Source organism: Rhopilema esculentum, chromosome 8, assembly GCF_057945365.1.
Source record: "Rhopilema esculentum isolate cy_ngs chromosome 8, ASM5794536v1, whole genome shotgun sequence".
NCBI lineage: Eukaryota > Metazoa > Cnidaria > Scyphozoa > Rhizostomeae > Rhizostomatidae > Rhopilema > Rhopilema esculentum.
In genome coordinates, this window is record NC_142822.1 from 1396683 (window position 1) to 1412605 (window position 15923).

The 15923-nt window shown below is 35.6% G+C and overlaps 2 protein-coding genes across 4 annotated transcripts; one reads left to right on the forward strand and one right to left on the reverse strand.

The window, feature by feature from the left end:
- Positions 1 to 2349: 2349 nt before the first annotated feature.
- LOC135694956 (ADP-ribosylation factor-like protein 16) lies at positions 2350 to 4859 on the reverse strand. 2 transcript variants are annotated; one of them, XM_065213855.2, is made up of 3 exons: positions 4645 to 4859; positions 4340 to 4478; positions 2350 to 3582 (listed from the first exon to the last, which is right to left on the reverse strand). In XM_065213855.2, exon 3 carries the CDS (start codon positions 3558 to 3560, stop codon positions 3030 to 3032), a length of 531 nt encoding a protein of 176 aa, XP_065069927.2. In that variant the 5' UTR covers positions 3561 to 3582; positions 4340 to 4478; positions 4645 to 4859; the 3' UTR covers positions 2350 to 3029. The 2 variants fall into 2 exon arrangements, with proteins under 2 accessions (XP_065069927.2, XP_065069926.2); XM_065213854.2 differs by lacking the exon at positions 4340 to 4478.
- Positions 4860 to 4910: 51 nt separating this feature from the next.
- LOC135694950 (5'-3' exonuclease PLD3) lies at positions 4911 to 13339 on the forward strand. Of its 2 annotated transcripts, none has more exons than XM_065213848.2 (7): positions 4911 to 5111; positions 7503 to 7799; positions 8208 to 8431; positions 8881 to 9028; positions 9694 to 9886; positions 11117 to 11282; positions 12393 to 13339. In XM_065213848.2, exons 1-7 carry the CDS (start codon positions 5003 to 5005, stop codon positions 12645 to 12647), a joined length of 1392 nt encoding a protein of 463 aa, XP_065069920.2. In that variant the 5' UTR covers positions 4911 to 5002; the 3' UTR covers positions 12648 to 13339. The 2 variants fall into 2 exon arrangements, with proteins under 2 accessions (XP_065069920.2, XP_065069919.2); XM_065213847.2 differs by having other exon boundaries at positions 4912 to 5111; positions 7359 to 7799.
- The last annotated feature ends 2584 nt before the right edge of the window (positions 13340 to 15923 follow it).

Here is a 15923-nt window from a genome sequence, read left to right on the forward strand (position 1 = left end):
AGCAAAGATAAGACGTAGCTTTAACTCTTTGGACACTGCCTGCCAGCATGGTAGAGTTGAAGAAGATAGTAAACATTTACTTTCGTTTCAATTTTTTTTGCGAACTGCCCGTCATCTATGAAGAAGCACGAAGGTATCTTCTTGACAGCTTCTTTTAGAATATTCTTGGAATAAACAATACAGGGCTGGATTCATAATCCTTGTGTCATCTAATTCTGTTTGGAAACCCTGGACTGAACCTAATTGCAAACAGGATAATAACGATAGTAACCTGTAATTATATCAATTCAACGATTTCGAGCTGGTGAGGCTGGTTCTACGCTGTGCTAGCCTTTTTGAATTTGGATTTGTTTTTGATTCGTACTTCAAGAAAACAAGGGAGCTAGCCCTTAGCATATGTACGTTGAGTGTTGCGTTATTTTTGTAGCTAAATTTTTTCTATTTTATTCCTCCTCCTTTAGAGTCAAGGGGGCAGTCATATAGCCATGGGCGTACCGAGTGAATTCAGGAAGGGGGGGGGGGCTGACATTTTTTTCCCCAAAAATAACAACGCCCAAAATTTTAAGGAGTATACTTTAACACATGCGAGCCTCTAATATCAGTAAAGAAAAGATTAAAATGCAACGTAATTAAAATGATGTTAACTAATATGCATTTTTAAAAATTCATACATTTTCATTAAAATTAGCGAATCTCTTTCACGACAGCGACCAAAAATATCTTTTTGTGAACATGATTTTGCATCATTTTCAGCAATTCAAACACTTTTTTGCAATTCAAACACTATAGGTTCTGTTGCAAACTTTGTACCTGTTTCATATGCAGACCGAGCGCGCATCGATCAGTTTGATCTTGTTGTGCAGCATATAGATAATAACAAATTAGCCGGTGTAATATGCGTTTTGATACCCTATGCATAAGTGATGCGTTTCGGTAACGTTATGCAAAACGGTCCGGGTACAAAAAGGCATGGCCTTTTTTAATGCAAAAATGTACCCAAGCATTTAAACAATGGGGTACCAAAACGAATGTAGAAATTTTAGCATGCAAAACGGTCTAGTTACACAAACGCATGGCAATTTTGCTTATGGAAAAACGTACCCAAGCATTCAAACAATAGGGTACCAAAATAAATGGTAGAATTAAACATGCTAGTACTCTAACAAGAGAATACCACTTTCAAGGTAATGAATTTAGCCTTCCTCTCATTTTTTGCATTCATTTAAAGCACGATTTCTCTTGATATAGCATCGACCGCCTCAAGTGATCACAGGGACAAGTGAAGGAAAAAAGGGTAATAGGGCTACAATGCATTAATGTGCTACAATGTCAAACTGTGTGCAGTATGTTTTCTTGGCTCTGTCGCCGCTCAAGTCGTGCAGCCATTGTTCTGCCATGTAGAGTCCTATCAAATGTCTAGTTTGCGCAGCAGCTGTGCGCAAGATGATATTTTGTTAACCAAATAAGGGTCCTTACAGCATTTGAAGAACCTTTTGTATCAGAAAGAGGACTGATTCGTGATATATGATGAAGAAAGTTAAAAAACGTTTTGATAATGTAGCTTGTCATATACATTGCTAGAATTCTTGAAACACTGATGTTATTTATCAAAGGCAAATCAAGCCACCTCTCACTTTCCCTAATAAAAATTTGATTTACTGAAGAGAAAAGAACGAAGTTATTGAGTACGCTTTTTCTCGTGACTTGTATGATACTTTTCGAAACTATCAAAAATTTTCTTGGAGATAGGAGGGTGGAAGTAGAAAATAAAAAGAGATAAAAATGAAAACAAAACAAAAACCTGCGTCAGAGGTAATTCAAAATTGAAGGAGGAGGGGCTGCCTATTCAGTTGCTATCTAAAAGTACTCTGGTATGGTATAAAGGGGAAATTCAACCTAGTATAACCGTAATTAGGGAAATTCAGCATTAACGTTTTTCATGATGTGTGATCACTTAATGGTACTTAAAACTCATCTAGAAGGAGAGTCAGCGGCTTCCTGGAAGAACAGCGATCAAACATATGCTAAGAGTTACAATTTACAATCCTCACCAGGGGTGCCATGGAGGAAGCTTCGGAGGTTTAGCTCCCTTGATAAAATTCTGAGTTTTTGAGGGGCTCTCAGCCCCTCTTGCAGAAAGCATATGATAAATTGATTTAAATCCATAGTTAGTTATGTTAACTAACTCGTTATTAACTACGACTTCCTTTTAATAAGCAAAGATTTTTGAAGAGACCAAAAGTGAGGCAATTCACAAATTTGAGCTCTTATCACTCCTTGAAAATGTCCTGATATACATGTAACAGTTGCATCAAAAGCAGAAAAACAACAGATAAAACAAAAGATACCTTAAGGTATAATAGCACATATATCGTCATGTAAAGAAATGGAAACATCAATAAGAATATATACATGGATATATAAAGAATAGGAGTGTTGTTATAGCACAAACAGCCTGAAATTTAATCAAAGTGAGATAAACCTACTTCTGAATCCTTAAATCCCCCTGTTTACCAGAAGAGACAAAAAAGGTTATAATTTCCAATGCATTTAGTATTTTTACTCCAAACTCTTGAGAGACTTTGTGCCTCTGTAGCATTGAGCATAAATTTTAAGAAACGGCAGAGCAAATTGCAATGAGGCAAATCATAAGATGTTAATATGTAGCAACCCAAGTTATTATCCAAAAACAAAGACCCTTGAGAATTGACTAATATTGATGAAATTTAATTGATTAAATCCCAAATAAACTAATATCTGTACTATCATACAAACTTCTAATTCATAAAGGTCTGCTTTGGTGAAAATCCTTTTGCTTTGAACTTGTTTGTACAATTCTGCACTTCACGTTGTTTGATGATAAACCAGTTAACATCACCATTCTAACAAAGTTTGAACAAATTGAGCTTCTTGTAATTTGGTCCCCCATTTCATAAAGCACTAAGTCATCCAATTTAGTCTTTTGATAAAAAATCCTATAATTGGCAGCATTTTGATACATTTTGTGTTTATCTACATGATAAGTTGCCCTAAATGGTCAAAAGCCAATCTTTCAAGTCTTTAATTCCATTTCCAGTTTTCAAACTGCATTCAACGACTGTCAGTTTTTGCGTAACATGTTTTTCCAGGTCAGTCAGCCTGAGAATAAATTTATGCTCTTGGATACTCAAATTTGAAGCAAGGTCTGTTTTGTTAAATAGCAGTAAAATTGGTATTTTTGATAGTTTTTCTGCCTTCAAAACATCAAAGAAAAGTATTGTTGATGCTGCAATCTGAAAATTGTTTGAAGCATCTATCAAGTACATTATAGCATTGCTTTCACCATAAAAATTTTTCCATATAGGAGCCATAGCACCACCAAGCTCTCTGAAATTAAGCTTCCTTTTGTTAAAGGTTATATTTGCAAGGTTGGTACCAATAGTTGGAACTGTTGGTGGAATAATTTCAAATTCTTCTTCTTCCTTGTATCCATCTTGTAATACATTTTGCAGTCTCTTCAAAAGAAGGGTTTTGCCTGTAGACTCTGCTCCCAATACAAGAACTTGCACTTCAAAACTCATTTCAATAAATTTTTGATGAAATCTAGAAAAAAGTAAAATTAATAATAATAATAATATCATGATTTGCTACTGGAGGAAGTAATCCCAGCAGGCTGTTCTTTAGTTTAAACTTCCAGGAACACCAAGAAAAGTAACTCTATGTAACTTTCAGTGTTTAGGTCACGTACACCAAATAATGAACTTGTTTAGTTATAAACATAACTTATAAAGCATATGACATCTTGCCTAGTACTCAAAATGTCATGAACCAGTAACAATTATTATTTGCAAGCCTCTCCCCCTGGTGATAGATTAGTATTTAATAATTTGGGTACAAGAATATAACATTGCAATCAGAAAACATGGATGCTGCTACCAGAAAAGTGTATATTCTAAGATGTAAAGTGACAGCTATGGTGAGCATATTCTTTGAAAAATATTTCAGGATGAATGTCTTTAAGCATGTTCAGTGATGTATAGGCAGAACTGTACACTATTCCAATGTGTATATCTGTCTATATTTTAACAATGCTATGCCTATAACGTAAATATTGAGCGGAACCTAATCCTTGTTTATCTAATTTGCCTTGATTGCGCGAGTACCATCAGGGTAGAAGCCATATGAAGCTCACGCCGGATATACGCCAATAAACAATAGAAAGACAATGGGAAATCGATATTTGCGGCGTAAGCTACATGGATTCCACACTGGAAGTACCACGAGCCTCAAATTGGGGGATACTTAGCCTAATTTAGTTTAACAAACAAATCCTGAAGGACACTGAGTCCAGTCTGAATACTTGACTGTCGAATGTTGCCTGCGCTCTTTTAAATGAAATCCTAGGCACTAGCATGTCATAAATTCCGAGATTAGTACTCCTTTAGCGTTATTCAGCCTTTTCACGAGGTTGCAGTCTGTCTGCATCTGCCCAGGTCGGCCTAAACAAAAAAGTAGACAGATGATTCTGATATAAATTTCTTGCTGATAAGTTAGCATCAAGGGTAAAAACTTCTTCTGTATATCACTTCTAAATTTCAGGAAGCTTATTTGGCAGAAAACGTAATCCTGACATAGTACGGTTGTATATTGTCAAGGAATATTTACCATATAGCAATACACTTTTGCCTTCGGTCCCCTCTTAATTATCCACAAATTATCTTGATACGAAGATTACTTAATCTTAAACCTTTTCCATGAATTTCACAACAATCTAATCACCAAAATCACCACTGAAGCAGACTTTGTAGCAATGATTTCAAGTTTTATTCTAGACAAGTTGTCTCCTCCCCTACCGCCATTTTTAAATGTCTTGGAAACAACAAATACTGGTAATACCCGACCCAGTTTCCAGGTTAGAGACGCAATGTAGAGAAGGAAGTGCTTTTATGACGTCACTCTTGAAGGAAAACAGTCACCGTGAGAGAAGCTATTTTCTTCCTTTCGTGTACATTGACCCTGAAACATGGAGAGCGGCAACGAGCCTGCTGTGGAATGCATCAGCCATTCGAACCATGCATCGACCCCAAAAGATACAGGCGATCTGAACCTTAATAATGTCCTGCAATCTGATGGTATGCAACTGCTTTTGTCCTATTTGTTCACTAATCAAAGGGCAGATAATCAATATTGTTTATTTAGGCCTAAGTTTATTTCAATGGCTTGTTTATTTTCAACGTAGGGTCTATTGTTTATGAGGAAAACCCTTTCCAAAGGTGGTTGTTTGCAAATTTGAATCTGCCCCTATGTTAAAAAGCTAAATCTATGTCTCTCCTTTGATCGGAAGACACCTGTAAGTACCTGTAAACGGTTTTTGTGCGCTTCAAGTCCGTATGTGTCCATGTATCCGCTCTTCTGGTAAAACTTGAATGAGTCATCTTAATAAACCAGATTCGCAATTAATTAATCAATTGTTATCACAACAAGCATTGATTGTTCTAATTTGAAAACAGATTTAATGAACAGGCAAGATCCCTCAGCTTGCTCAAAATGAGACGGCTTTTAGCATTTGTTTTACTCCACCTTGGTCATGGAGCACCCCAATCCAACCCTTCAACAACCAGTGATGGAAATTATGGAGAGCTCAGGCCCCCAATCAGTGTTCTAGTTTGAAAATGTTGGCTTTTGCAAGATTACTGACAAATGTTTAACATGCTAAATTCCCATCCAATATGTTATCTTGTTGAAAAATCATTGGTCTAAACCCCCCTCCCAATAAAAGTCTGAATTCCTGCACTGTCAACAACTCTCATAAGCACTGTCACAACTCACATGGCAAACACCTAGCCCATTGGCATAAGACCTGTGCTACGGCTCCAGGTACACTGACAAATGAATATGAACTCATGATCTCACACATTTGAGCCAAGAGCACAAATCACCCAGAGTGGAAGTACAACATTTTTCATCGAGACAATGGTTCAACCTGAAGATCTTCAAATCAAAAGCAGTGCTGTGAAAAGGGCCATATTTTCTTAACAGGATTGAAGGAAGTGTACTCCACAATTTTTTTCTTTCCTGTATTGGAATGCTCACCCCTCCAATTTATAAATTTGTTGACCTTGTTAATTGTACAAACTTATAAAAGAATATTCAGGAGGAGAGGTAAAAGCATATTTGAGAACAACAAACATGACCATTAATTATCTTGTTCATAACTTTTGTTTTTCCTTTCATTTCATTGGTCTCATTACCAAGGATGGCTCGGCCCACCAGTGAACAAGCAAATTGCCCACTGTTTGTCTATTTTTATATTATTTTACTTTTAGGGCTTTTGAAGTATTGACTGAGTATGCCTAACTTTCAAAAAGAGGGGCTCCGGTGAATGTTTGAATTTGAAGGGGGTGGGGAGGCTGCTGGTACAATTTACACTCTTAACAGAGTTTTGTATCCAAGTCTAAAAAGTGTGGCCATATCCCATGGACCATGACATTTGAGCCCTTTTGTACTTTGATTTGGAAATCTTACCATATGCAGTCTCAACTTACAATTTAAAAGAGACCCCAAATTAAAAAGTCTGATGCAAGAAAAATTGTCTTACCAAAGGAACAAGGGCTTGTATTTAAAAAGAACAGATGATGTTTTTAATTGCTGATAAACTCATGGCTGAAGGTGTATGCTTGATGTTGAAGGGGTTGTTGTTCCAGTATAAAGCACTTCATATCTAATAGATTGAATGTTGTTTTGAAATGTATTTTCTTGCATCACACAAATATCACCCTTGCAGAATTTATCAGCCAACAATGACAAGTTATACTTTTAGTCATTATTCTAGGAGTACTTTAGTATGCTTTGTTTTTCTGCTTTTTCATACTATCTTCTTATGTCAGAACCTTGCTTCCTCCCCCAATCTTTTCTCGAAGCAATAGAGCTTTTGCAAAATCTTTTGTTATGGGTCTTCAATTTTCCCTTGCGCCCCCCTCCCCCACTTTACCAATATCGTAAGTTCTTATCAGCAAAAACCACCGACATCCCCGTCTGTTATGGTACTCTGCGGAGGAGAGTTTAACTAGCTACAAGCAGAACTCATGCACAAAGTCAGATGACAAAGCTGAACATTATTTATTTGCTGTAATGCTACAAGAAATTTAATGGGAACGCAGATGAGTTATTTCTTTTAGACAATATATAACCTTGTTCCGAAGTCTCTTTGCCTAACCTGAGGGGCTCGCCAGTACATTTTATTGTGTATGGCGAAGAGGTCTCTTGGGCCTAAGGTAAGCTAGCAAAGGACATTATAGGCCTACCTGAGATTTAAGACATGGCTTATCCTCTGTCTGATTCGTTTAATCAAAATGGACCTAATCGTCTTGAATACACAGAAATCGACGGAAAACAAGTGGAATCATACAAAGCCGACATTACTCTACGTTTAAAGAAAAAACAACGAAGATGGACAGCAATCGTGACAGTGACTGCATTACTTTTTGCAATATTTTTCATCCTGTTGGCATTCTTGATCGTAGCTAGAAAGAGTGCAGTGAAGGTTGATTCCAATTCATCGAATATTGTCTGCCATGGCGCCTGCAATTTTGAATTAGTGGAGACGATCCCAAGTGGAATGAATTACGATCCTGGATCACCAAAGAACCCAGCAATAGTCGAGAAGTTGAAAGAAATTTTGACAACAGCAAATAAAAGTATAGATATTGCTTCATCCTATTGGACACTGAGGGGTACTGACGTTAAAGGTGGACCATACCCAATGGCAAAAGTTGGAGAGGAAATTTTTGATGGGCTCATTGATGCTGCTGTGAAACGAGGTAGTTCATCTTTTTTTAAAACGATTGTTGATGAGGTCAAATGATGTTGATTTATGGAAAATTTGCCTTGTTGTTGATACCTTAAAAATTGGATTGCAAAGGAGTTGGTACTTGAAAGTAAACTTTATATCTTTAACAATAAACTATTAAATCTTAATGAAATCATGATTTGTTTGAAGTTGTCAAACAGCTTCATAAACCATATGCAACGAAACTACTAATTTTTATTGAAGTTTTTACACTCTTTTATAATTGTGAACATTTGCTATTGCATATGCCATTATATTTTCAAAAAGACACATTGCTTCTAATAACAAAGCCAGAAAACAACTAAAAACAGTTAAATTTTCAAGATATTGCTTCAAGCATTGTTTCACTTGTTGTACATTTCGCTGTTTTTTCATTTAGGGGTTCATATAAGGATTGTGCACCAAGTACTTTGCAAAGGTGGAAAGTGCATGTATTCTACAAATGATACAGATACTCTTGCCAAAGTTGAAGGTATTGAGGTTAGAACACTTGATGTTGAAAAGCTGATAGGAAGTGGGATTATACACACAAAGTTGTGGATTGTGGATGGTCACCATATCTACCTGGGAAGTGCAAACATGGACTGGAGATCATACACAGAGGTGAGTGCAAAAAAATTCAAGTGTTCCTGTCCTTCTTTTTTTCTATAATTTGGTTTCCTATTGGGGATATTTCAAAATGCTAAATAAAGTAATGGAAGGAATTTGATAGAAGTTTAATGCCATAAAAATGATGCAAATCAAGGAATAACAACAAAACTTTTTGATAATGTACATAAGGTACAAATATACAAGTGTGCAAATTTTGAAGCAAAATGGCCAATGATATTTGAATTGGATAATATTTGAATTCTAGTTGCAATATATTAGATAAAAACAAATACCTGTATCAGTGGCACAAAATATTATCCTTGAAAATTTATTGAGACCTAGGGTTGTTGATTTGCCAAATTTTACTTTATTCATAGAATTAAGAATATATTCACCAGACCTGGTCATTGTATGCTCATATAGTATGTTACAGCTGTATACTGTGATGCTTTGTTCTTCAGGTAAAAGAGCTTGGAATCATGACATACAACTGCCCTTGTTTGTGTTCTGATATGTCAAAAATCTTTGAGGCTTATTGGGCGCTAGCTCAGAAAGATGCAAAGATTCCAAAAGTATGGCCCCAGTCATACAACACCAATATAAATAAAGGTAAAATTTCATTACCACTGTATGTTGAAAGTCTTGATTTTTTATCTACCTCAAAACAGAATTAGAAAGGAAAAGGCAATGCATATGATCAGCAACGCCTTAAACATAACACAAGGACACAAAGGCTGTGTTTCTTCAGTTGTTATAATTATGCATGCTTATTTTTAGAAGGCACTTTGTTTTCAACTATCTTAAGATTGTTATGATACTGAAGAAGCAGCTTTGAATTCAAATCAGTTCACTTTTCTCCATATAATGTAACCAAAAAATACAGCTGACTTTGCATTGTATACAACACAAGAAAAGCAAAACGTATTCACCCTAGGCTTCTTAAATTAAGACAATAACATATGGAAGTTATGTGCAAACAGAGACTAAGTACAACCTAAATCTAGTGGAACAAACAACTGGGTAAACAATATCTAATTTGAAATTTGAATTGTACTTCAAATTAGGCAGTATTTGCATTACCAGTATTATCAGAAGAAAGGCAGTGTTATCAGAAAATGCACCATGTTAAAGTGTGCGAGACTAAAAAGTGTGCAATTTTTAGTGCCTAGCCTTTGCTTGCAAACATTGAAATAGATCAAGATAAACTTCTGGATATTTATTTTATAATGAAGCAGGGGTTTATTGATCCATTTCTACCTTTTCTGCTTCTACAGAAAACCCATTAGTAATCACCTCAAGCAATGGCTCGTCTGCTGTCTACTATGCATCATCTCCTCCTCAGTTTTGTCCATCTAACCGCACTGTTGATATTGATGCTATTCTTCATGTGATAATGTCGGCCAAGAAATTCATCAAAGTTGCTGTAATGGATTATGTCACTGCAGTTATTTATTCACGACCTGAAAGGTAATACAGATGTTTAGTTGTTGCCTCAGAATTATCTGATTATAGTTGTTTTGATTCATTAGTGTCTAGCTTATGGATCAGTGCTTATTTTGCCCAGAGTAGCTTATCCTTGTAGCAAATATGAAACACCGCAATACGCCAAGAATAAACAACAATAAATACACTTAAGTTAGTGAAGGCTAATTTTCCGCCCCTGCATACGGGGTTTCATCAGAGCTAAAGTTAACGGGCTAAAAATTTTTACACATTTAAAAAAGGCGATGGTGGTGTCGGATTGTGCTTGTTTCTACAAAATTGGAAATATCAAATTGATTAATCTATTGCTGTAGTTGCAACGTTTACATTTATGGGAAATGATTTTTGTCAGATTCTTGTAATTTACCCAAATTAAGTTCCGTATTTCCGGATTTTGCACTTTTTACAGAAAGGCGAAAGAATTTTAGATAAGCTTAAACTGATTCTTTTTCTTGCAAAGGTTTAAAAGGTTTTACTGGCCCACACAATATAAAACGTCCCTTTTGCCTTATTGTCTTTCACAAGTTGATCAAAAACTGTTCGCTGTTTTTCATCCAAGGCAATTTCCATCTCTGTTACTAATGCTACTGTATGGGAAAGATAACTATGATTCAATTTCTAAATAACTATGATTCAATTCCTCAATTTGATCGGTATTTCTTTCATGATCGGTATATGGAATTCAGAAAACAATCGAATAAGGAGGAATGGGTAGAGAAATGACACAAAAGTCGAAATAAACACACTTTCTTTGAACTCAAAAACAAGTTTTTACAACTCTTAATCTTAAAAATCGTTCGATAACAGTTTAAAATAATTAAAAGACAGTATATCTTCTCTTCTTCCTCAGAGCTTTTTTCAGTTTCCTCCTCTTTCTCTAGTTTAGGTTCCTTCGATATACCGATACCATTATCAAGGTTTTGCTTTCTTTTCTTCAAAAGATAGAGCACCGTTGCCTTTTTCAAGATATTTTATCTTTCTCCGTCAGTCCATATCTTATCATTGATTGTAATACAAAGTCACATCCCCAGAACACTGTATGGTATTTGTAGTCTCATGATAATTCAGTTCTTTCTCCAACCAATGAATGTCGCCAGCTCCACTCTATTTTCTTTCACCATGATCACCGAAGAACAGAATAATCAGGTGAACAGTGAAGACATCTATATGTTCATTGTTTGTAGTGAGCAGAGCGAATATTTTGGTGTTTTGTAGGTATTGGGGTGTGATTGATAGTGCCTTGCGGGAAGCTGCTTATGACCGAGGAGTAGAAGTACAGTTGATGATGAGCAGTTGGATTCATACCAAAAAGGAGATGATACCCATGCTTAAATCACTGCAAGATTTTGGCAATGCCTGCAAGAACGGCAGTATCACAGTTGTAAGTGCTATTTTATTTTTTTTGCGCCACACAAGCATCCCATAATGCATTTTCAGACAGTCTGAATTCAATTTTGGTTACTCCGTAGAAGTTTACTGCCTTTGTTTGGACCGTCGCCACGCTCGCAAAGGCCCATTGTTAGCAATGAGTCTTTAAAAAACAATTGAAAGCACACCTACTAGCTGATCAAAAACGTTAACTTAAAAACACGACCCACTGATAGAACAGCAATATTAAGATATTTAGATGCTACATTGCCTTTGAAATAATTTTGTTTGTTTGTTTTATAAAATTGTATGCATGTATTATTAAATGCTAAAGGGTATATTTTTCGTGTATAAATATTTATTCATATCATATCACATATATCATTTAAGATACAACATGTATGTGAATAGAAATAAGAGTTTCGGATCAAGCTATAAGTGACTCAAAGCAGGTCTGTAGCCTATATTGCACTCGAAAGATAAAGCGAGCATACACTGGAGCACTACAAGGCACTGACTTAGGGCTCATTCTTTTTATTTTGTTAATATTTTTGATAGCATCCACTTGTTTAAGAAAACACGGGTGCAAACCTTTACTTATAATGTATTTTGAAGAGGTTCAAAGAAATTTGGTGGTTTAGTCATCTCTACTTTTGACGGAAGAGTGGCATTTAGCCGACCTCTGATAACCATTCATGTACTTTAGGAAAATGCCACCATTAAACAAAGATTAGATAATTAAACATTATACTTTAAAAGTTTTCGCATTAACAATCCGGCTCGGTGGACCCTGTTGCTAATTCGATGATTTTTGTTTTTTATGCTTAAGACAGAATAATATCATAAAAATGTCAAAAACTGTAGCAAAACGACAGTTGTATCTGAAGATACTTAATGCTCGAAGATAAAGGTAATATAACAGCATTAAGAGGAGAGTTGAATAATGAAATGAGCACTCTGCAATGGCAGCAAGTTGTTCCTTTCCTTTTTATATGACTCTTAAAGACATTTTCTCATGCCAAAGGTTGAAAAGGTAAATGTTGCGAAAGTTGTGATATTTTAAAATAACACAGATTATGATAGTAAGTCAAATTTATTAGTTTTTCTAACACTTCTTTTGTAGAAACTGTTTACCGTGCCAGCAGGTACAACGGATGTTCCATTTACACGTGTTAACCACAACAAGTACATGGTAACAGAATCTGAGGCTTACATAGGCACATCTAATTGGTCAGGCGACTATTTCATTAGCACGGCTGGAATAGGGTATGTAATATCACAGCTAGCCAGTAGCAATGCTTCTTCGCCGCCCATCCAGGAACAGCTTCGCAATGTTTTTCAAAGGGACTGGAACTCAAAGTTTGCATCAGCTTTGTGAGTTGTTCAAAATCAAGATAATTTTTTTGATAAAATCTTGCCTTGATTTGATGTTATAGATTTTAGTTGCAATGTTTCTTAGTATGCTTGTAATTTCTGCAATTTCAAACTGTTTAATTCCATCACTTTAATAATTTCTTCATTTACCATTAATTTTCGTCGAATTTAAAGCTGTTTAATTTTTAGTATTCTAAATATTTTCTAATCATTTTCCGAATTTCATTCATTTATTGTTGCTCACCAGTTTTAACGAAAGTTTTAGTTTTAAGCTTAGCTTGTATCAAATCAAGTTTGATTTGATAGCTTCTATGTGATAGAATTTGCCTGTCATATTTGAATGTAACATTGTTACTGTAAATCTCGAATCGAATTTATAACGATATAATGAGGGTTCTTTAATATATCCTGCTTGCTTGCTTGCGTCACTGTCAAAAATTCGACGGTATCTTGACCCCAATTTAATAAATTCGACATTAGTTTAGAAATGTAAGGAGAAATTAAATCCATGAAGTGGATATTGGAAAAAAATTGACGTAAGAATATGTGAAAGAGCTCTCATTTAAACAAGATATCATTGTGCATATATTTGAATTTTGCTATGAGAGAGTTGTAAATTTAATATATATAAATAATTTGAGATTTTAGCTTGTAAAATTAAAGTTCGTATGATTTTTGTACCTCAAAAATAGTTAACAGTAAGTTTTTTTATTCTTCGTCAATCTTGCACCTTAACTTCGACCTTTTTTAATCTCAGAGGGTTTTACAAGCCTGCATCGACGTGCAAAACCATGTTCTTGGTCATTATGCCAAGATATGTTAGGTATTTGAGATTTGGAGCTCCCGATATTGCACTGAGCAAAATTATAATTATCGATGGCTCACAGGCAAAAATTGACGAGAAAACGAAACATGACACGGTAAGAGCGACCCCAAACGAAACATGACACGGTGGTTCACCCAACCCCGAAGGAGAAAAGACCATGTTTGATCTTCCAGTGAAAGAGGACCATTTGATTCCTCAAGGAGTGCGCTGTGTGCCTTTTACAAGTAGCATGGGAATATTTCACATTCCGATGCAAAAGAAAAATGAAATCAACCAGGGCGTATATTAGTTGCAGAAGCAGGGTAATGTTGAGAGAACTGGAGTTTTGTGGAGAATCCAAGGCCGCATTGGCTTGAATTACATTCCCTGTGACACACTGAATAGATTCACAAACAAAGTGCGTCGCTTTCATCGCTATGATAAGGTACGTTTTCCAGCTTAGGCCCGTAAAGGTTTTCTCCAAAGAAATCAACATAGCGTCGTGTTTATGTATCCATCGAATTTCACATAACAGATCCTCAACTAAAACCGAATTGTTGCAGCAAACTACTGTACCCTTATATACTGTTTAACAAGAAATTTCTGGAATATGCTGGTACCACATCACGTGTTTAGGAATAATATGTAATAAGCAAATTACAGCATGTTACGTAAAGCTTACTTAGAAGTTTCTACAATTATTTTAGTCAACTTTTTCTAGTGTGTTCTATATTTAAGAATTACTAAGAAATTACTAGAAAGGCCCAGTCCACCACATTTTTGCATGCAGTAAACACTGTCATGACACCCTGTATGCTGCTAGGGCTTTACAAAGCGTTTCTATTGCTCGTCTTTAATTTTTATCATTATATTTGGCATACTAAGGGGAGGTACTATCATTCACTGGTCAGTTGTTTTCTACGATGGGTTGTTTTAAAATGGTTTTGTGTGGCATTCGTCCGCAGGAGCGGTCGTTTGAGTTGACAGAACTATTGTTGATGGATGCAGAGGCAAAGGGTTATGGTGAATCGGCGGTTTTAACTGATGGCGGTTTTTCTGATCATTTTTTTTGCTTACAACAATTTATCGCCGGTGCTGCAGGGTGATTCCATAGGAAATTTCATACAAAGTGGCAGTTTTTAACCCATGATCTCAGATTTTACTGATTTTCCAATCATGCACTAACATCCTGGAGAAATGAGTTTGTGCAAAATTTGAAGTCAATCTCTTGACTGGTTCCGGAGATATCACCATTTGAAAATTGCCCTAAATTAAGGCGTGGCCCGAGTGACATACGACATTAAAATTACAATAAAATTTAAAATATGGTTGACAGGAGATCCTAAGTTGCCACTAAAGACCTTTCAACTATGCTGAGTCTGTAATTGCATTTAAATGATCACAAAATCATCAGAACATTGAGAAAATTCCCATTTTTCCCCAATTGTAAAACATCGCAAATCTGCACAACCCATTTTTAAGGCTAAAATTCCACTAGTCTTTCAACATTTATGTAATTTTAAACTTCAAATGTTAAAAGTATTTGTGCAGTCCAAAAATATCACACACTTCAATTGCATATTTGAAACACAGGAGATATTGAAGCTCAAAAAATTTGATCTTTTTATCCAAAATTTTGCTCTTTTTCCTTTTCGTGCAACAAAATTTTGCATTTCATTTGTCTACACTTCTACTTACCATATGTTTCTAGAAGCCATACATTAGCATTAGACAATCAGATAAAATAAAAATGATAAAGTTCGATGTTACTCACAGTATTATCCTCAGACTGACTACAAATAAATTTTTGAGAAAGCTGCAGTTATTTCTGAAAATCCATCAACAGTTATATGGTAAGTGCGTCCAGTTGCTGTAGATGGTATTTAAAGCTTGGTTATGACATCTGTCACTGGGATCCAGCAGGCATCGGGTCTCTTGGGCCATAAAAATTTCTAGCTGGACCAGGAGGATGTAAACAATTTACAAAAAACATTTAGTTCATCACCGCTCACTTCTTCAATTATTCCTATCCACCATTTCTTTCATAATTTGCTTGTAAACCCTTCAACAAAATCAGTTAGTTTTTTTCACCACCAGATATATGAAAGGTGCCTGCAAAATCTTTGCGGTCTGTAGTTCGCTTGTAGCCAACAGTGTATGGCGCAATTCGATGAATAACGGATAATCTTTTCTGCCTACCTGTTACCTGAATAAAATTTACACTTTGGATGTTCTCTTTACAAAGGTCTAGCAAAGCCTCCACGGTTAAAATGTAATTCCCTTAATGTCTTTCTTAAATTTTTGGTTAGTCTTTTCACGGTTCCTCCAATGCCATCACATGCAGACTTACCATGACTTGTGGCAAATGAGGTCCATTTTGCTTTGATTCCAAAATCTGCTTTATGGAATGTAAAGTGACACAAATTTTAAAACTAAATGCTGACTCTTAAATGCGTCAGGGATCCATTCAGTGAA